The 22,416-nt window shown below is 43.0% G+C and overlaps 1 protein-coding gene across 6 annotated transcripts in view; it reads left to right on the forward strand.

Moving 5' to 3' along the window:
* Window positions 1–8,154: 8,154 nt before the first annotated feature.
* EML5 (EMAP like 5) overlaps window positions 8,155–22,416 on the forward strand; it is a 150,664-nt gene continuing 136,402 nt past the window's right edge. For all 6 annotated transcript variants that reach the window (XM_061156472.1, XM_061156474.1, XM_061156473.1 and 3 more), the window contains exon 1: window positions 8,155–8,351. In XM_061156472.1, the coding sequence (XP_061012455.1) occupies window positions 8,155–8,351 (197 nt within the window). The remainder of the gene's footprint in view (window positions 8,352–22,416) is intronic.

A 22,416-nucleotide genomic window follows, 5' to 3' on the forward strand; every position in this document is an offset into this window, starting at 1 on the left:
CCCCACCCCATCCCTCTGGGTTGTCCCCAAACACTGGCTTTGAATGCCCTGCTTCATGCAATGAACTTGCACTGGTCATCTATTTTACATATGGTAATACACATGTTTCAATACAATTCTCTCAAATCTTCCCACCCTCGCCTTCTCCCACAGAGTCCAAAAGTCTGTTCTTTACATCTGTGTCTCTTTTGCTGCCTTGCATAAAGGATCACCATTATCGTCTTTCTAAACTCCACATGTATGTGTTAATATACAGTGTTTGTGTCTCTTTCTGACTCATTTCACTCTGTATACTAGGCTCCAGTTTCATCCACCTCATTAGAACTGACTCAAATGTGTTCCTTTTTATAGCCAAGTAATCAGAAAACTAAGATCATGGCATCTGGTCCCATCACTTCATGGCAAATAGATGGGGAAACAGTGTCAGACTTTATTTTTGGGGGCTCCAAAATCATTGCAGATGGTGATTGCAGCCATGAAATTAAAAGACACTTACTCCTTGGAAGGAAAGTTATGACCAACCTGGATAGCATATTAAAAAACAGAGACATTACGTTGCCAACAAAGGTCTATCTAGTCAAGGCTATGGTTTTTCCAGTGGTCATGTATGGATGTGAGAGTTGGACTATAAAGAAAGCTGAGCGCCGAAGAATTGATGCTTTTGAACTGTGGTGTTGGAGAAGACTCTTGAGAGTCCCTTGGACTGCAAGGAGATCCAACCAGTCCATCCTAAAGGAGTTCAGTCCTGGGTGTTCATTGGAAGGACTGATGCTGAAGCTGAAACTCCAATACTTTAGCCACCCCATGCGAAGAGTTGACTCATTGGAAAAGACCCTGATGCTGGGAAAGATTGAAGGTGGGAGGAGAAAGGGACAACAGAGGATGAGATGGTTGGATGGCATCACCGACTCGATGGACATAAGTTTGGGTAGACTCTGAGAGTTGGTGATGGACAGGGAGGCCTGGCATGCTGCAATTCATGGGGTCGCAAAGAGTCGGACACAACTGAGCCACTGAACTGAAATTTAGAACAATAAAATTTCAGAATCCTAACTGTTTTGGTTCTGATGGCATCTTGAGCCCCTAAGATCCAAAAGCTTTGATTCCAGTTCTAGTTTCAGTCCTTTATGACATTAAAATTCCATTTTTGTCTAAAGCCATTTGAGTAGGTTTCTGTCACGTACAAATGAAGTTCTTCCTATTTCAGTATTGGAAATCAGAAGAAGGTTCAAGTTTTCAAAAGTTTCAACTATTCAAGATAAAACTAAAAGGAATTCTATTGTGACTACACAAGTATTCTTTTTAATATTTCATGGTTGACAAATACGTATGAAACATCTATTGTAGTGCCAGGCACTATGTTAGGCTCTGTACATAAAACAGGTTAGTTAAAGCTATGGTTACAGAAACACTTTTACGCACAGCATATTAAAAATCAAATCGTTACAATCCATAAGTTGGCTGAATGAACTAGCTAGAATTAGTAGCATGCATTTTGCCTTCTATGCTTTATATACTTTGTCTTTTATTTCATTTTGTGAAGACCTGAGGGTAACTACAATCGGTAGGCAGGAAAAATATATATATATATTTCCATGCATTTTAATATTTCAAATGTTTGGAATATACCACACTAGGAACTCAAGTTTCAAGATATAGATTACCAAAAGGTGTTGTAGCTTATATTTAAAATGCCTAACAAATGTGCACCTGTTGACATGTAGAAATTAGGGGTCTTTCTCCTGCATCCTTATTTGCATTCTTTCAACAGGTACAGATGTGAAAGCATACCTAGCAATAAAAGGTTGATTAAGTTTTCTGATGTGACACTAGTAAAAACATTATATAAAAAGTAAGGGTAAGAACTAATCAGGGCTTTTTCCGTCTATTATTCAGGAATGTTTTAATTTTTAGCCACCCTTCTGCCTCAGCTGTCTCTTTTGGTCTTGAGTTGTCAGTTGAGGACTGTTTAATTAGGAATGTTTTCGCTTCACACTCCACCCTTGGGTCATTAAAGATTGCAATGGAAAATATAATAATATAAAAATAAATTATTTAGATCTGTTATTAATATGATACTTAAATATATATCATGGGATCCATAAGAGAGTGTACTAAAAAAATCTGAAACATGGAAAAAAATATTTCTTATTCCTCACCATCCTACATTTCATAAAAACTACATGTAACCAGCAATGAATATGCCACAATTATACAGTAACAAAATAACTTAGAAAAGTGAACTTTTCTAAGTTCACTGCTTAAATTTAAATAACCAATGACGTTTCCTTTTTCCCACCAGGGATTTTCAGGGAACTTAGTAGTGACTTAGCAAACATATTCTTATTTTAAAAAAAACAACAAATACTTGTGACAAAGAGAAATTGTGTATGCCTTTGTCCAGGGAACCCCACACAGGTTGTTTGATGGCTCCAGAGCCACTTCTCAAGCCTGAGTTCTTTCTTCTTAGCAGGTGTCAGAGCCCACTCTTCAGTCCTCTTCTCTTTATTCTTGTCCTCTCAAGCCAAAGACAAGCTGCTGAGTGTGGCACATTTCCCTCAGGCTTGCTCACCTCCCCCTTCTAATTTTTGGCTGCCCTCATTACAAGAGTTCTGATGGAAGACATTTTTCACATACTGAAATATGGCAAAATCATTCTGGCTTATAAATGATTTAACTTAAACCTTGTGCTAACTAGAACAGGCTGCTTTGTGCATCACTGACTTGATGGACATGAGTTTGAGCAAGCTCCAGGAGTTGGTGGTGGACAGGGAAGCCTGGCGTGCTGCAGCCCATGGGGTCACAAAGAGTTGGGCAAGATTGAGGGACTGAACTGAACTGAACCATGCACTGTACATCTGCTTTAACCATTAAAGGAAAGAATTTATTTATGGAGAATAAAATGGAGGTTCTTTCAGTTCAGTTCAGTCGCTCAGTCGTGTCTGACTCTTTGCGACCCCATAGAATGACCACGCATGCTTGCATGCTAAGTTGCCTAAGTCACATCTGACCTTTGCGACCCTATGAACTTTGGTCCACCTGGCTCCTCTGTCCATGGGATTCTCCCGGCAAGAATACTGGAGTGGTTGCCATGCCCTCCTCCAGGGGATCTTCCTGACCCAAAGGTCGAACCCATGTCTCTTATGTCTCCTGCATGTGCAGGTGTGTTATTTGCCACTAGCACAACCTGGGAAGCCTAGAATGACCATATGACCCAGTAACCCCACTCCTAGGCACATATCTGGAGAAAACCATAATTCGAAAAGATACATGCACCCCAATGTTCATTGCAGCACTGTTTACAATAGCCAGGACATGGAAGTCACCTAAATGTCCGTCAACAGAGGAATGGATAAAGAAGCTGTGGTCCATATACGACAAGTTTGAAGGCAGGAGAAGAAGGGCACGACAGAGGATGGGTGGCACCACCGATTCAATGGACATGAGTTTGAACAAACTCCTGGAGATGGTGAAGAACAGGGAAGCTGGCGTGCTGCAGTCCATGGAGTCACAAAGAGTCAGACATGACTGAACAACAACACATATACAGTGGAATATCACTCAGCCATAAAAAGGAACAAATTGTGCCATTTGCAGGGATGTGGGTGGACATAGAGACTGTCATATAAAGTATGTCAGAAAGAAAAAAAAACAAATATTGTACGTAATGCATATGTGTGGAATCTAGAAAAATAGTACAGCTGAACCTATTTGCAAAGCAGATGTAGGGAACAGACTTACACACATCAAGGGAAGCGTGTGGGAATGAGCTGGGCGATGGGGATTGACGCACACTGCTATGTATGAGACAGGTGACTAATGAGAACCTACCATATGGCACAGGGGAAGAAAAGGTCCAGTCTGTTTTTAGGGCACATATGAAGTTAACTTTAAACACACATTTCAGTATACAGTGGTGGTGGTTTAGTCGTCGCTAAGTCTTGACCAACTCTCTTGAAACCATGGACTGTAGCCCACAAGGCCCCTCTGTCCATGGGATTCCCCAGGCAAGAACACTGGAGTGGGTTGCCATTTCCTCTCTAGGGGGTCTTCCCGACCAGGGATTGAATTTGTGTCTCCTGCGTTGCAGGTGGTCTACACTGCAGGCAGACTCTTTACCACTGAGCCACCAGGGAAGCCCCTTCAGTATACAGTAGGTGCATACAAACACCATTTGACTCCACTTCGGTGAGGTATCCAGAATAGTCATATTCCCAGGGTCAGAAAGTACATTCATCGATGCCAGAGACAGGGGTGGGGACGGGGCATGGGGGCTCAGTTTTAAATGGGAACAAAGTTTCAGTTTAGGAGAGTAAAAAACTCCAGAGATGGGTGATGGTGGGAGTTGCACAATTTGAGTGTACTTGTGCCACTGAACCCGACGGTTAACTATGGTTAAAATAGCTTATGTTATGTGACTTCTACCACAATTAAAACCTTAAAAAATAAAAATGAATAACTGTGGCTCAAGCATCCAAAGTGGAGCTGGGTGGCCATTGTGGATGTGGTTTCAGATGTGTTCCTACATCCCTGAGAATCTGAATTTTCTGAACTGTATCAGTTTCAAGGACACCACCAATCAGTCTCAAAACAATATCTGTTAGCAACTACCAGCCAGAACCTTATGTTCTCATGATCTCCCCTCGTAACCAAGCAACCATTTTGGACCCAATCAATCCATTCTTGCCAAGAACCCTTACTCCTTTTCAGCGCCATTCCTGGTCCTTGACAAACAACTTATGTAATTTTAGTTTTTGCCTGTATAAGCCCCCTCCATTTTGTAGACTTTTGTTGTCATTGTTGTTCAGTTGCTAAGTCATTCTGACCCTTTGTGACTCCACAGACTGTAGCCCACTTAGCTCCTCTGTCCATGGAATTATCCTGGCAAAACTATTGGAGTGGGTAGCCATCTCCTTCTCCAGGGGATCTTCCCAACCCAGGGACTGAACCTGCATCTTCTGCATTGCAAGCGGATACCTTACTGCTGAGCCACCAGGGAAGTCCTATTTTGTAGTCCAGGGGAGTACAATTCAAGTGCTTCTTGGATCTGTGTATCCCAGGCTATCATCCTCAGTTTGGCTCAAAACTCTTCTATTTCTATTATAGATTGGTTTAGTTGCTAAGTTGTGTCTGACCCCTGTGATATCATCCTCAGTTTGGCTCAAAACTTTTCTATTTCTATTATAGATTGGTTTAGTCACTAAGTCGTGTCTGACCTCTGTGACCCCATGGACTGTAGCCCATCAGGCCACGGGATTTTCCAGGCAAGAACACTGGAGTGGGTTGCCATTTCCTTCTTCAGGTATAGATTGGTATATTGATTATTTCCATTGACAGTTTTATAGCTAATCACCTGGGAATAGTAAAAATAACAAGAATTTAAAATGTATAAAAGCTTGGAAATTTTATGAAGTGCTGAAAGTTTTTCCTGCATTGTAGTTCCTCACTATTTTGTTAGATGATTATTGTGAACTAATTGGATTCCATTTCTACTTTCAGCCTTCCTGGTGGAGTTCACCAAGTCTACTTACACCTTCATAATTTACTTTCCATGACACCAATAGAAATTCTTTCCTCTGAAATAGCCCTTGTTTCCTGTATGTCAACTAGAAGACATAGCCAAAACTGAAAAGATATCCTCTTGTCTTAAACTGGTAATTTGCATCTTTGAGGAAGCAGAAATAGGGTAACATTCAGTCCAAGGTATGGATGCCATCTGGGAATCATCACCTCTTTCTTAAAAAGATGCTAGTTTATTCTAGCTGTTTTTTGTTTTTTTTTTTAAATTTCCAAGTTTTGTTATTTCCCAAGGAAATAAACACTGATTTTTTTTTTCAGACACAAAAGACTCATACTTGTGTTTTATAAGTTATTCTTTCTTGTTGTAAGTTCAGTTCAGTTACTCAGTCGTGTCCGACTCTTTGCAACCCCATGAACTGCAGCACGCCAGGCCTCCCTGTCCATCACCAACTCCTGGAGTTTACCCAAAGCCATGTCCATCCAGTTGGTGATGCCATCCAACTATCTCATCCTCTGTTGTCCCCTTCTCTTCCTGTCCTCAATCTTTCCCAGCATCAGGGTCTTTTCAAATGAGTCAACTCTTCGCATGAGGTGGCCAAAGTATTGGAGTTTCAGCTTCAGCATCAGTCCTTTCAATGAACACCCAGGACTGATCTCCTTTAGGATGGACTGGTTGGATCTCCTTGCAGTCCAAGGGACTCTCAAGAGTCTTCTCCAACACCACAGTTCAAAAGCATCAATTCTTCGGCGCTCTGCTCTCTTTATAGTCCAACTCTCACATCCATACATGACCACTGGAAAAGCCATAGCCTTGACTAGACAGACCCTTGTTGGCAAAGTAATGTCTCTGTTTTTTAATATGCTGTCTAGGTTGGTCATAACTTTCCTTCCAAGGAGTAAGCATCTTTTAATTTCATGGCTGCAATCACCATTTACATCTTGTTGTAAACTTTGGGGTTATCACTCTGGATTTAAAATCTTTTAAAACACTGACTTCAAATTATTTTTGCAGGTACTGGTAAATTCCGTGAGAGAGGAGGCATTCAGAAAACTGAGTAGGAGAGGAACTGACATAGAACTCATTGCTTCTAGTATTTGTGCTTACAGGCTCATTCTCCAGCGTCATTAAGACTGACATCTTCATCACCACCACCATTCGAGAAGTATCAAAACAGTTCTCTAAAAAAACAAAATCAGGTACCATTGCTGCTGCTGCTGCTGCTAAGTCGCTTCAGTCGTGTCCGACTCTGTGAGACCCCATGGACAGCAGCCCACCAGGCTCCCCTGTCCACCGGATTCTCCAGGCAAGAACACTGGAGTGGGTTGCCATTTCCCTCTCAGGTACCATTGCTATTTATCAAGAAATAGGTTCTGGCATGTGATTTTGCGATTTAAATTCTACTTTTAGCTTTGAAAGTACCATTGCTGTTTATCAGGAAATAGGATCTGGCGTGTGATTTTATGAGTTAAATTCTACATTTAGCTTTGAGGTCACGTATACAAATAAGAAAACGTGTATTTAGGAAGTTATGTTTTAGTCCCACGCAATGTCTGCTACAGTGAGCACTATGAAGCGGCCAGAAAAACATACACACGCACAAGGTAAGAGGAAAAATTAAACAAGGAGGTTAACATCCTAGTGTTGATTCTTCCATGATAAGTGTTATCCTGGCCGAGGACGGGGGTCTGGTGAGACCGACAGGCGCTCTGCAGCAGCAGGCGGCAAGGGTGGCAGAGAGTCCGCCCGGAGCCGGAGCGGGATGCGGTCAGGGCAGCCGAGGTCATTGGTCCTGGCCGAAGATAGGCGAGCTAGAAACGTGCAGCTAGAGGGAGAGCAGGAGAACCAGGACCCAGCAACGGGTCCGGGAGCGCCCCCGCTGGGAGGGGCGGGGCGAGGCGCGCGCGGGCGGCGGGGGCCAGGGCCGCGGGTCTGGGCTCGGGGGCGCGTGCACGCCGCGGGTCTGGGCTCGGGGGCGCGCACGCCGCGGGTCTGTGCTGGTGGGGCGGGCGGCACCGGTCTGGGGTCGGGGGCGCGTGCACGCCGCGGGTCTGGGGTCGGGGGCGCGCACGCGCGAGTCTGGGCTGGGGGTGCGAGCGGCACCGGTCTGGGGTCGGGGGCGCGCACGCCGCGCGTCTGGGCTTGGGGGTGGGGGGCGCGCGCGGGGCGCGGGTCTGGGCTCGGGCGCGCGCGGGGCGCGGGCCCGCCGAGCTGTGGGACGAGGCCGCGGCGGGACGGGAACGCAGCAGGGGGACCGGGGCGGCGGCGGCTGAGGCGTGGAGACAGGAGGCGGGTCCTCGCTCGCTCGGCTCACGGCTTGGGCACTGCGGGCTGAGGAGACCAGGCGGCCGAGGCGACGAAGGGAGGGCGCGCGGCAATCCCCCCTCTCACCTGAGGGCCGGCGGCGCCCGCGGCCCTCAGCATGCGCCGCGAGGCGAGGGCTCCCCTCCCGCCCGTGGGCTGAGGCGGCGCCGGCGGCGGCCGGGAGAGGCGGCATGCGGCTGCCGGGCGCGGCGTAGAGGACGCGGCAGGCGGCGAGTGCCGGCAGCCCGAGGGAGGACTTGCTTCGCCCGGCCGCCGCCGCCTCCCGCCGCCGGGCGCCAGAGCGGAGCGGCGCGCGGGCTGGGCGCCCCGGCATGGCGGCCAGGAGCGCCCCGAGCTGCCACCTGCGGCTCGAGTGGGTGTACGGCTACCGGGGCCACCAGTGCCGCAACAACCTCTACTACACGGCGGCCAAGGAGATCGTGTACTTCGTGGCGGGCGTCGGCGTGGTGTACAGCCCGCGCGAGCACCGGCAGAAGTTCTACCGGGGCCACAGCGACGACATCATCAGGTACGGGGCCCGGGGGCGGCGGCGTCCCCCCGCGGCCCGCTCCTGCAGGGCACCGCGCCCCGAAGGGGAGGCCCGGGGCCGTCTGGTCCCGACTCTGCCCGCGGGGCACCCGGGAAACCGGCCCCCTTCCCCGTCTTCGTATCCCGAGTCTCCTCCTCGGATCGGTGCGATGGCCCTAGGTCCGCGCGGGTCCTCCCTCCTGCCTTCCTCAGATGGATGCAGTGTACCGAAAGCTGCTGTGGGTTGCATTTTTACCCCCTGAAATCTCGTCGGAGACTGCTTATTAGACGAATTCTTAAAGCGCCAGAGGGAAGTCCTTTACTTAGTAGAGAGCGCAGAAGAGTCCCGTAAGCTCTAGGCTGGTCCCGGGGAACGCGCCCCGGGTGGCATCCTAGAGGGCACTATTATGGCTCTTGGCCATAATAACTCGTTGAGGTTTCACTGCCTGCTGTTATCAGCAGATAGAAATCCCGGCAACCTTCAGGCAATTCAGAGGACTTTAAAATTTGCACACCTGAAGGCATTTTGAGGGGAAGGATTCATTAAACTCATCCACACACCACCACCACTCCCAAATCATTTTAGGTGCTAAAATAATTATTTCCATTTCTCCTGTGTCCTTTTTGGTAAAGCACTCTTAAATAAGTTTACTTTTGTGTATATATGTATTTTTACTTAAATCACAATTTTGTCTACATTTTAATTCTTCTTTGACCGTCGTCTTAAAGTTGGTCCCGGTGCTTGTTTGCATTTCTTTAATGAGCGGTGTATTTGAAATACTATTTCCCATCAGTGTCTCAGCAGAACTTTTGTGGCAGATGAAGAGCTGCAAAGATTAGTTTAGACCGTTGATTATTGTCTAAGCACAGCATATTTGTCGTTGATAAATAGAGATGTGTTCTAAAACATTTTGAGACTGTGTGTGTGTGTATGTGTTTTTAAGAGATTCTGTGATTGGATTTGATTACCCAGTTTTATCCCCATATCTATGTTTCACAGGACTTAAACTGTGCAATTAAAACCTATTTGGTATCATGGTTTGATGTTTGTAGGCAAAACACTCTGGTATTTAAATACCGTAAATAAAGATCTGTTTTGCATGTCTGCACATTTATGCTCTGTGAGAGAGGGAGGGAGGCCTAAGACAAAAGGTAGGGCAAGATAGAATAAAGATAAAGAGAGCAGAAACTGAGATTGTGGAATAGGAAATGAGACAGTGTTTGGGGTTCAGTGTGTGTGTGTGTGTGTGCACTTCGTCGTGTCAGACTCTTTGTGACCCCATGGACTGTAGCCTGCCAGGCTCCACTGTCCATGGAATTCTCCAGGCAAGAATACCGGATTAGGTTCCATTTCTTTCTCCAGGGGATCTTCCCCCATGCAGGGATCGAACCCAGGTCTCCTGCACTGCAGGCAGATTCTTTACCATGCAGGGATCGAACCCAGGTCTCCTGCACTGCAGGCAGATTCTTTACCATCTTGTGTGTTATTCACCCCAAGAGTAGAATTTACCCCAGTTCTTTGTCTTTTTCCCGGATCCTTTCCATTTTCTCTTTTCTTTTCCATGTCTTAAGTCTCTGACAGTTCAGGGGTAGTTAAGTTTATCTAGTTGAAACCGCCTTGACTGAAGCCCTCCTCCAGATATTCAGTCGGTTAGGTTCCTTTCAGTAGGTGGGGTAGATAGGTGTGAAGGATGTTGAGGGGCACTTCTGTTGTTTTTACTCCTTGGTAGTTGAGAGTAATATGGTATGAAGATCTTCTGAAACTAGATATGATTTTTTTTTGATGGGATAAATGATGCTTTGTTTATTCTTCTAGCAGTAATTTGAACCTATATGTCACATGACTTGAATTTTTAAAATTGTGTTTCAGTAAACTGCAAGGAAGAGATGGTTTTGCTTTCCTTTGGTATACATAGTTGCATAACCATACATGTATTGTCTCAAAATGTTTCAAAATGACAGATTAGTCTAATTTTTGCCTTAATTGGATACATGCTTGTGACTTTATGCAAATGATTCACCCTTAAAATAATTTGTAACAGTAAAAAGTTTGCTTGAAAATTGCCATGGCAATAAAAAGAAAAAAAAATTGCCATGGCAATTGCATCCTGAAATTGTGGCACAAATTTAATACAGTACTAAGACTATAATTTAGCAATCAATCAAAGAGTTCTGAAAATTTTGTTTCAAGCAATAATGGTAGAAATCATTGTTTGTGAAAGTTCAACATTTTCAAATTTGTTTCGATTCAGTGTTTGAAATACAGGTATAGTTACTACTGTAATTTTTCAATTATGTCACAGCAGCAAATGAAGTTTTTATAAATGGTACCATGGTGGAAAACAATGTTGCTGTAATGTTAGCCTTATTAATAAAAAGTCATTGCTGTATTTATCATCTGTTTTGTTTTCATATTTGCTTGAAACTTAGGTAAACTTATTAAATATAACTTAGTCTGAATGTAAGACTATACCAGAATGAGCAAGTCATTGTCTTTACGTTTTGAAAATGTAAGTGCTGTATTGGTTGGAAAGACAAAAGTAATGATCATTTGCTTTGCAGTTCTGTCATCTTACTGCATCTAGCATTGGCACCGGTGGTGCCACATGACTATCATTTTGTCTGTGTTACGTGTAGTTGTCTTACTTCTTTTTACTAGATATGTGTGTATACAGTATGTATATAGTGTTCCGTCCTTTAGTTATATTTATTTCAGTATTACTGATTTATATAGAAATTTGTTTCACTGTCAGAATTTTAGTAACTTTTTTTTCTTAATTTGCTTTTTTTTCCTGTGTCCCAAGTTATATTGATAAAATTCTCTAGTTATTAAATGTTTGTTACAGGTTTAAGAGTAAGTTATAGACTAATGGCAGTTTTAATATAAAATGCACATCTGTAGTGTGGTCTGTATTTTGAAACTTTTGCCAGCTATCTTCCCAAAGGATACAATAGCTTTTTAAATTAGTTTTTTCTAGATACCACCCATCAACACATATTTGACAAGTTTGTATTTGAAGTAGTGGATGTTACTGATAGTTCTCAAAACATGTATCACCAGTGAAGACCATTAGTGGAATGTAGTTAACTTGGTGCATTTTGTTTCTACTTTTTTTTTCTTTAGATAAAATGAAAGGTATAGTAGCTCATCAATTGTGGCAGATGGTGCTCTTAAGAAAAAACACTGATCAGGCTTCACCATGATCTAGTAAAAGTGGTTTCTAACAACTCTGTGTTTATCGTATAAAAATTTCATTTATTCAACACAAGTCAGAATTGTTGGAAAAGCATTTTGGAATGAATGATGTTTCCGTGGTGGACGAGTGTTTTTGTGTTTATGGGTTGAGGGTAGCAACTTTCTAAGGTCTTACGGAAATTACTACAAGCCTACTTGTTGTCTGCTTAATGTTTCCAGATATATGGTCAGTATTTCCCAAACCTGACTGGTCATCAGAGTCATTTAAGGAGCTTTTTGCCATTTTTTTTAGCCTTTTCATGAGATGTACTAAGCTAGAATCCTCTAGAGCTGGATCCCAGAGAGTTGTTTTCACACAGTGCCCCCAGATGATTCTGTTTAGGAAACACATTGCCAATCTGTATCTCAAAACATGCATGTGTAGAATTATTAAATAAGCAGTTTGAGAAATGGGTAGAACTCCCTCCTTCAAAATTGATTCCAGAATTTTCTTAAGCTTTGTGTAATGTCCAAAAGCCGTACTTCAGAAAGTATTAAGTAACATACAGATTTAGTAAAAAGTCCCCATGTTTAAGTAACTAGAATTGGTGGTCTTAACTTTCACAGACTATATAATAACTTTTTTCTGTAAGATTTCATTTTGTGTGTTTGGATATCAAAATATTTATGGTTGTTTTTCAAATGCTGCATAGTTAAGAGGTAAAATGAACATGTTTTCAGGCAAAGGTTGGAATTATATAGAATAATTGTTCGAACTATCATAAATACCTTAAGTGTATATTATTACAGTAAAAGACAAATTTTAGATTTGTATTATAATTGTTTCCATTTTTATTTATGATGTCTAATATACAGATAACTAATAAAATATATTTTGGATATAAATTAAGGAAAACATATGGTAAATAAATTCTTAGAAACTATTAAGAAATAAGAATAGTTCCTTGGAAACTATCAACTTACTGTTTCTTCAAGGCTTTTCACTCATCCAAGAAATATTTATTGAACTCCTTCTTTGTGCAAGGGTCTCAGCCTTAAGGTATTAGGAGTTAAACCCTGTCAGTCAAGTGTGAGAATCCTGTGTGTACCAGGGATGGCATTAGTGTACCTGGGATGTGGTATATGCAGGCATGTAACAGTAACACGGATGTGTCCCAGTGAGTGGAATACCTAAGCAGGCTGGGTCTTTAAGGACAACAGAGAGGCAAAGTCATCAGGGGAAGTGAGTGAAGCTATAGCATTCTGAAAAGAGGTGGCGTCATATGCAGTGGTTTCATGTTAAGGGAAAATAACTGAAAAAGTCATCTGTACTCACTGTCTTCAGCTCTTTTTCTCCCATTCAGCCTTGGCTGTACTTTATTTCACTGTTGGAACTCTTGTCAAGGTCATCAGTGACTGCTACAGTGCTCTATCCAGTGGTCAATTCTCTGTTCTCCTCTTTTTTGATTTATCATCATCATTTGCCACAGTTGGTTACACCCACACTCTTAAGACACTTTCTTAAGTGGTGTCTGGGACACATATTAGTGTAAAAATAGGTATCTCTTGCTTTACTTAGTCTTTCAGCAGATACTTATTGAGCACCTATTAATATTTGCCAGTGGCTGTTTTTAGCAGTAGAATTACAGCAGTGAACCAAACAGGTGAAATTCCCAACCTTCATTGACACTTTATGTACTGGGGGGAGATAATAAGCAAGGTAAATTTCACATTTATGCACATATATTGAATTATGTATTTGGTATGTACATGTATATATTATTTTGTATATATAGTGGTGTATCTGTCTGTCTGTCTGTGTGTATATATATAGAGAGAGTATGTAAGGGCTAGGGGAAAGAAAGCAGGAAAGTGAGACACAGACTATTGGAAAGAGTTTAGATAGAAGTTTGGGTAGGGGAGCCAGGAAGGCCTCCTTAAAGGATAAATGTAACACTTGAGTGGAGCTGTGTAGGTGCGGGAGTGTGCCGGGTGGCTACCTGGAGGGAATGACGTTGCAGGCAACGGGACTGTCAGGTTCAGAGGCCTGAAGTGGAATGCCTCGTGTGTTTGAGAGGCAGTAGGAAAGTGAGAGTGGCTGGAGTGCAGTGAATTCCCATAAAAGCAGCACAGAAATGAGGTCTGATGAAGAATGATGGTGGGACAGATTGTTTAGGACTCTGTGGGCTATTGAGAGGATTTTTTTGCCTTCCCATATGAGGGAGATTAGAAGCCATTGGAACAATTTAATCAAATTAGTGACCTAATTTGAGTTAATGGTTTGACAGGGTCACTCTGGATCCTGTATTGATGACAGATAGAGGGAGAGGTGAAAGATGAAAGCAGACAGACTGCTTAGGAGACTTAAAAGAGACGGTGGCTTGGGCCAAAGCCGTAACGACGGGAGCAGCGAGAAACCATTCGATACAGTTTGAAGACAGAGGCAGCGTGATTTACTGGTGGACCAGGTGTCAGCTGTGACAGAGAAGAAAGGTCAGTGGTGATTGCAGTTTGGGGCCAGGACACCTGAAAGGATGCAGCTGCCCATGAGTGAATTAGCAAAGGCTACGGGGAGGGCAGAGTTTCTGTTTGGGGAGACAGAGATGCTCATGAGCTGTTTTAGATACGAATAGACAACCGACCAAGTGGGCGTGTACATCAGGCCAATTGAACATACATGTCTATAATCCAGGGAAGCAGTCTGCGCTGGGATAAGTTTGAGTTTTATCAGCGTACAGGTAGTATTTAAAGCCATAACCCTGGATGAGATCACCGAGGGAGTGAATATAAAGAATCTGAACAATGAATTCCTGTGGCCCTCCAACATTTAAATATTCAGAAGATGAAAAAGAACTGACAGAACAGTGGTCAGAGAGACAGGAGAAAAACCAAGAGAGTGTAGGGTCATGGAAATCAGTTAAAAATAGTGTTTCAGGGAGAAGGAAGTGACCAGCTGTATCAAGTCAGATGAGTAGTCCTTCACCTTAGTGGAGACGTTAGCTGTTTTGCAGTAATCACATTGTGGTCATGACTGTTTTGCAGACCATGTACGGATGTTTATGTGATCAGGGGAACAGAGGGAGCAGAAAGAAGTCATCAAAATGAGTCATGTCATCACAGGTGTACAGAACTGGCCTCCTTCAGGGTTTGCTCCAGCAGCTTCTAGTTTGGTTGATTATTTTTAAAATGGCACATGGCTGGTAGCTCTAGATACTTGCTCTTCAAAGATGTAGTCCTTAGACCATCAGCTTCGGCATTACCTAGGAGCTCATTAGAAAAGCAGATCTCAAACCCTACCCCAGGCCTGCTGGATTAGAGTCTGAATTTTAACAGCATTCTCAGGTAGTGTTATGGGTTTGAAATATTAAAATTGTGGGTTTTGATATTAAAGTTTGAAAAGCACACTCTAGACCAGTGGTTTTCAGTGCTGTCCTTTAACCAACACATTAGCATCACCTGGAAGCCTGTTAGAAATGCAAATTCTCAAAAAAAAAAAAGAAAGAAAAAGAAATGCAAATTCTCAAACTTCATCCCAGACCTAATCAAAAACTCTAGATGTGGGGCCCAACAACCCACTTTAATTACCTCCATGTGATACTGATGTATTCTGAAGTTTGAAAAACATTGCTCTAGATTCTTGATTTTCAACCCTGGCTGCATACTAGAATCACTTGGAGAGTTAAAGCAAAGTAAAACCACCAGTGCCTGAGTCTCATCCCTAGAAATTCCAATTTAATTTATTTAGGATGGGTCTCAGGTGTAATTTCTTTGTTGCTGTTTGTGTCTGTCTGCAAACTTCCTAGATGATTCCAGTAAGCAGCCAGGGTTGAAAACCACTGCTCTAGATATAGAAGTAATCCATGGTGGTGGGCTAGGAAGTCAAACTTAAAAAACTCCAGGCCCAGCCAAATTTATTCATTTACTATTATTCAAGATCCCTTGGATGAGGAAATGGCAGCCCACTCCAGTATTCTTGTCTGGAAACTCCCACGGACAGAGGAGCCAGCCCAAGGGGTTGCAAAGTGTTGGATATGACGTAGCAACTAAACAATAACAACAAATTATATCACAGTATTGTTCATTTGCCAAGTATTAAGACCCCTTTAAAAAGTCTGAGCTTATTGCCCAAGGCATATTTGGAGTTTGTTTTTTTTTTTCATGAAGAAAAGCGGTGATCAGTAAGGTTTTCCATGAATGGACCTGCCCAGTGTCGTCCGTGGCTGAAAACATGAAAAGACAGACACCCTGCATCGTCAGGCCAGAAAAATGCTAACGAACTGGGGACCCAGGAGGTTCATGGAATGGGCAAAATTATGTGCATCCTGGATAGTACCAAGTGAAGTGTAACCCAGTAGTTGATTTCAACACACTGATGGATCAGTTGCAGTAGGTTTGGCTCACTGGTTTGGACCATGAAAAGCCCAAGATTGTCTGTAAATAAATTTCCAATTTGGAGCCAAAGTCGGCAGTCAGAAATAGACCAAATATCCAATATGCTAGTATTGAAGAGGCATATAAATGATCTCACCCTCACCCTGTGAAATTCTGAAGTGGACATATTCACAAGGACAGCTGCTGCAGCACCCTAGATTCACTCCGGGTGAGGGCACAGTAGCTAGGATACTGTTTTGTAAGGCTTGAGACCACATATTGCCACAAACCAAGCATGAAGCAGCCTCTAACAGCTGACTGACTTCTCTTCAGGCCAAGTGTCCTTCTTTGTGGACCAGTGTTCTTTGACAGCAAAGGGCTGGAAGGGGCTATACTGAGCCAGTGTAAACCAACTGCCTTGCTGCAGTGGTATCTATTCTAAGGTGGCACATATTGGCCAAAGACTGCAAGAACTTATATGAAAGCCTTAATAGCTCCTGGATTTCCTGTCTGCAGTATCACCCTCTCTTGGCTAATGTAATTTAAAAATGGATTGGATTGTTAAAAGATCAAGTGAAACATGGTGCCCACCTTAAAACACTGGTATGCTTATAGCCATCTAAATTAGTAAGCTTGACAGAAAATTACTGAAAAGTTCTTGGAATGAGAGGAAAGGCAGTGGGACTAAAGATAGACATTGCACCTTGGATCTAGCTGTTCTTGAGGCCACAGACGGGCTCAATTCATCATAACACCACTAAATTCTATATATTTTTTCTTTTGGGATGGGTGGCTCATAAAGCTGGGTTGGCAGATAAGTAGTTGTGATTATAAGAGGTGTTAACTCAGACGTCACTCTAAAAGTTATCTTGTTCTTCACAATCAGGGAGAGAGAACTGAGTTTACTGTAATACTGAGCTTGGGGAGGATATCAATAAAGCAAAGAGGTTGGATGTAAGGTGAGAATTCTGAATTATATCGTTGCCAAATTATGAATGGTATTCAGCCTCTTAATGGAGCCCAAGAAAGGAAGAAGTCATGGATCCTGGAAATATGGAATGTGTGGCAGAATAGGAGCACCTAATTGAACTTACAGGCCCAGAAATAAATTTTTGGTATGAGAAGTGTACATAGCCTGTTCCCCAGATCAGTTAGAAGAGCTGAGATGCACAGTTGCCATAGATCCTCTTGTTGAGGAAATCCTGCCACTCTTTCTGTTCTGGGAATCATGTGCCCATTTTACCTCCCAACCAAAGAGGACATTAATTCTCTTTTTTTTCATTACTATGAAAGGACTTTCTTTTCTGGTCAGGAATACAGTACTAGACACTACTGCCTTTGCTGTGGAAACTCATTACGTATTCATTTCAGTTTATGGCATGTAATGACAATTGCCACAGGCAGTTACTCCTAAGAATTTTGCAATTTTTACTTTTATTAGGTTGGTGCAAAAGTAATTGCAGTTTTGCATTGTTGAAATTTGCCACTTCTTATTGGAATACCTTCTTAAATGCAGCTATGTTATACATCATTTTAATGTGCATTTCTCACTTAAATTTTTTTTTTTTGCTACTGACTTATTACTTGCTGTTTATTTTATATATATTTTAGGCTATGGAAATGATGTTAGACAAAAAGCAAATTCAAGTGATTTTCTTATTTGAGTTAAAAATGGGTTGTAAAGCAGTAGAGACAACTTGTAATGTCAACAGTGCATTTGGCTTCGGAACTCCTAATGAACATTCAAGAAGTGGTGGTTCAGGAAGTTTTGCAAAGGAGATGAGAACCTTGAAGATGAAGAGCATAGTGGCTGGCCATCAGAAGCTGACAGCGACCAACTGAGAGCCATCATCGAAGCTGATCCTCTTACAACTACCCCAGAGGTTGCCCCACAAGTTCAACATTGACTGTTCTGTGGTCACTCAGCATTTGAAGCCAATTGGAAAGGTGATGAATCTTGATAAGTGGGTGCCTTATGAGTTGACCGAAAATTTTAAAAATCATTTTGAGGTGTTGTCTTCTCTTATTCTACTCAGTGAATAATTCTACTTCTCTTATTCTATTCACAACAGTGAACTATTTCTCAATCAGATTGTGACATGCAATGAAAAATGGATTCTACATGGCAACCAGTGATAACCAGCTCAATGGCTGGACCGAGAGGAAGCTCCAAAGCATTTCCCAAAGCCAAACTTGCACCAAAAAAAGGTCATGGTCACTCTTTGGTGGTCTGTTGCCCATCTGATCCACTAAAGCTTTCTGAATCCCAGTGAAACCATAACATCTGAGGAGTAATGCTCAGCAAATCACTGAGAGACACTGAAAAGTGCAATGCCTGAAGCTGTCATTGGTCAATAAAAGAGGCCCAGTTCTTCTCCACGACAACACCTGACTGCATGTTGCACAACCAATGCTTCAAAAATTGAATGAATTGGGCTATGAAATTTTGCCTTATCCACCGTATTCACCTGACCTCTTGCCAACCAACTACCACTTCTTCAAGCATCTGGACAACTTTTTGCAGGGAAAACACTTCCGCCACCAGCAGGAGGCAGAAAATGCTTTCCAAGAGTTCATTGAATCCCAAAGCATGAGTTTTTACACCGTAGGAATAAATAAACTTGTTTCTCATTGGCAAAAAAATATGTTGATTGTAATGGTTCCTATTTTGATTAAGATGTGTTTGAGCCTAATTATAATGATTATAAATCTGAAACCGCAATTATGTTTGCACCAACCTAATAGTATGATATTGCTTGTAGTATTGTTTAAATTAGCCACAAGATGATGATGTAACCATATTTAATCACCTCAATGGCCCTGTCTTTACAGATACTAAGATTGATCAAGGAGCAGGGCACAATTCCCAACTGGAAAATGGGAGGCTATTTTAAGTGTTAAAACATCATTCAATTCAGTTGCTCAGTTGTGTCCGAATCTTTGTGACCCCATGAATTGCAGCACGCCAGGCCTCCCTGTCTATCACCAACTCCCGGAGTTTATTCAGACTCATGTCCTTTGAGTCGGTGATGCCATCCAATCATCTCATCCTTTGTCGTCCCCTTCTCCTGCCCCCAGTCCTTCCCAGCATCAGGGTCTTTTCCAGTGAGTCAACTCCTTGCATGAGGTGGCCAAAGTATTGGAGTTTCAGCTTCAGCATCAGTCCTTCCAGTGAACACCCAGGATTGATCTCCTTTAGGATGGACTGGTTGGATCTCCTTGCAATCCAAGGGACTCTCAAGAGTCTTCTCCAACACCACAGTTCAAAAGCATCAATTTTTCAACTCTCAGCTCTCTTTATAGTCCAACTCTCTCATCCAAACATAACCACTGGAAAAACCATAGCCTTGACTAGATGGACACTTGTTGGCAAAGTAATGTCTCTGCTTTTTAATATGCTGTCTAGGTTGGTCATAACTTTCCTTCCAAGGAGTAAGTGTCTTTTAATTTCAAGGCTGCAGTCACCATCTGCAGTGATTTTGGAGCCCAAAAAAATAAAGTCTGACACTGTTTCCACTGTTTGCCCATCTTATTTCCCATGAAGTGATGGGACCAGATGCCATGACATAGGTGATAACTAATTACAGAGTCCATAGACTGGTCATCATTACTTGGTTGCAGTGTGACTTTTCTAATAATAATTATTAGTTAACTAATATTTAATAATGAATTGATTATTAATTAACTAATAATTAGTTCACTCAGTCATGTCCGCTTCTTTGCGGCCCCATGGGCTGTAGCCTCCAAGGCTCCTCTGTCCATGGAATTTTCCAGGCAAGAGTACTGGAGTGGGTTGCCATTTCCTTCTCTAGGGGATCTCCCCAACCCAGGGATTGAACCCGTGTCTCCCACATTGCAGGCAGACACTTCACTGTCTGAGCCACCAGGGAAGCTCAATAATTAGTTAACCCGTGGACAATGTAATAGCACATAAACCACTGTAGAGGGTGGTGGCACTACTAACATGGTAAGAAGTTTTACCTGGAACCTGGATATTAGATTTAGAATGCAAGTTGACATGCTCTTACAAAGGAATTTTTGCAGGGTGCAAAGAGACTGTGTAGGAGTCTGAATGTTGACATAATAAAGGAGTAGGAGAGGTTTGATAGGCCCCCTCTTAGAAGGTGGTTATTATGTTTTTAAAATTATTAATACCTATTATAATAGAACATTGAAAAGTAAAGAAAAATATTTACCCACAATCTTATATCTAGAGATATTACTATTTTGTTTTATTTATTTTTATCTTTTAAAATTTATGGTTGTGCTGAATTGTCATTGCTCTATGGGCTTTTTCTCTAGTCATGGCCAGCAGGGGCTACCCTCTGATTGCAGTGTGCAAGCTCCTCTCTGCAGTGGCTTCTCTTGCTACAGAGCACAGGCTCCAGGGCGCGCGGGCTTCAGTAGCTGCAGCTCCCAGGCTCTGGGGCACAGGCCCCAGGGTGCGCGGGCTTCAGTAGCTGCAGCTCCCAGGCTCTAGGGCACAGGCCCCAGGGTGCGCGGGCTTCAGTAGCTGCAGCTCCCAGGCTCTAGGGCACAGGCCCCAGGGTGCGCGGGCTTCAGTAGCTGCAGCTCCTGGGCTCTAGGGCACAGGCCCCAGGGCGCGTGGGCTTCAGTAGCTGCAGCTCCCGGGCTCTAGAGCACAGGCTCAATAGTTGTGGCGCACAGGCTTAGTTGCTCGGCAACATGTGAGATTTTCCCAGATCAGGGATGGAGCTCATGTCTCCTGTATTGGCAGGAGGATCCTTTACCACTGAGTCAGCAGGGAAGACCCTACTATTGTGTTTTAGATTGTTTCCTTTTAAGTGTTTATGATGTATGTATCATAAGACTTTAAGACTTCACTATTTATTTTTTGTAAGTAATTTTATTTATTTGGGGGCTTCCTTGGTGGCTCAGATGGTAAAGAATCTGCCTGCAATGCAGGAGACCTGAGTTTGTTCCCTGGATTGGGAAGATCTCCTGGAGAAGGGAATGGCTACCCACTCCAGGATTCTTGCCTGGAGATTTCCTTGGACAGAGGAACCTGGTGGGCTCCTCCCCAGTCCATAGGGTCACAAAGAGTTGGACACTGAGCAACTGATCAGTAACAAATATTGAATTAACTGGTTGTACCAAGTTTATTTACCCATTTACCTATTGAAGGACTACTCGGTTGTGTCCATGTTTTGGTGATAATGAGTAAAGCTATAAACATCTGTATGCAGGTTTCTGTGTGGACATAAGTTTTCACTCCTTTGGTTAAATACCAAGGAGTACACTTGCTGCGTTGTTTGGTAAGGTTATGTTTAGCTTTGTAAGAAACTGCCAAACTGTCTCCCAAGTGACTGTTCTGTTTTTGCTCTCTCACCGGCAGCATGTGAGAGCCTGTCACTCCACACCCTTGTCAGCATTTGGAGGTGTCAGTGTTCCTGATTTGGCCATTCTGATAGGCATGTAGTGGAGTCTTAGAGTTTTAATTTGCATTTTCCTGATGACATATGATATGGAGCATGTTTTCATATGCTTATGTTTCATCTGTGTATCTTCTTTAATGAGGAGTGTGTTAAGGTTTTTGGCCTGCTTTTTAATTGGGTTTTCTTATGGCTGAGTTTTTAGTTCCTTGTTATATTTTGATGTTGTCCAGTTGCTCAGTTGTTTCCAACTCTTTGTGAGCTCATGGACTGCAGCATGCCAGGCCTCCCTGTCCATCACCAACTCCAGAGCTTGCTCAAACTCATGTCCGTTGAGTCAGTGATGCCATCCAACCATCTCATCCTCTGTCGCACCCTTCTCTTCCTACCCTCCCTCTTTCGCAGCATCAGGGTCTTCTCCAGTGAGTCAGCTCTTCACATCAGGTGGCCAAAGTAATGGACCTTCAGCTTCAGCATCAGTCCTTCCAATGAATATTCACAGTTGATTTCCTTTAGGATTGACTGGTTGGATCTCCTTGCAGTCCAAGAGACGCTCAAGAGTCTTCTCGAACACCACAGTTCAAAAACATTGATCCTTCGGTGCTCAGCCTTCTTTATGGTCCAACTCCCACATCCATACATGACTACTGGAAAAACCATTGCTTTGACTAGACGAACCTTTCTTGGCAAAGTAATGTCTCTGCTTTTTAGTATGCTGTCTAGGTTTGTCATAGCTTTTCTTCCAAGGAGCAAGTGCCTTTGAATTTCATGGCTGCAGTCACCATCTGTAGTGATTTTCAATTCAGTTCAGTCAGTCAGTCATGTCTGACTCTTTGCGACCCCATGGACTGTAGCACACCAGCCTTCCTTGTCCATCACCAACTCCTAAAGCTTGCTCAAACTCATGTCCATTGAGTCGGTGATGCCATCCCACCATCTCATCCTCTGTCGTTCCCTTCTCCTCCTGCCTTCAATCTATCCCAGCATCAGGGTCTTTTCCAGTGAGTCAGTTCTTCGCATGAGGTGGCTAAAGTATTGGAGTTTCAACTTCGACATCAGTCCTTCCAATGAATATTCAGGACTGATTTCCTTTAGGATGGACTGGTTGGATCTCCTTACAGTCCAAG

Source organism: Dama dama, chromosome 12 (assembly GCF_033118175.1).
Source record: "Dama dama isolate Ldn47 chromosome 12, ASM3311817v1, whole genome shotgun sequence".
NCBI lineage: Eukaryota > Metazoa > Chordata > Mammalia > Artiodactyla > Cervidae > Dama > Dama dama.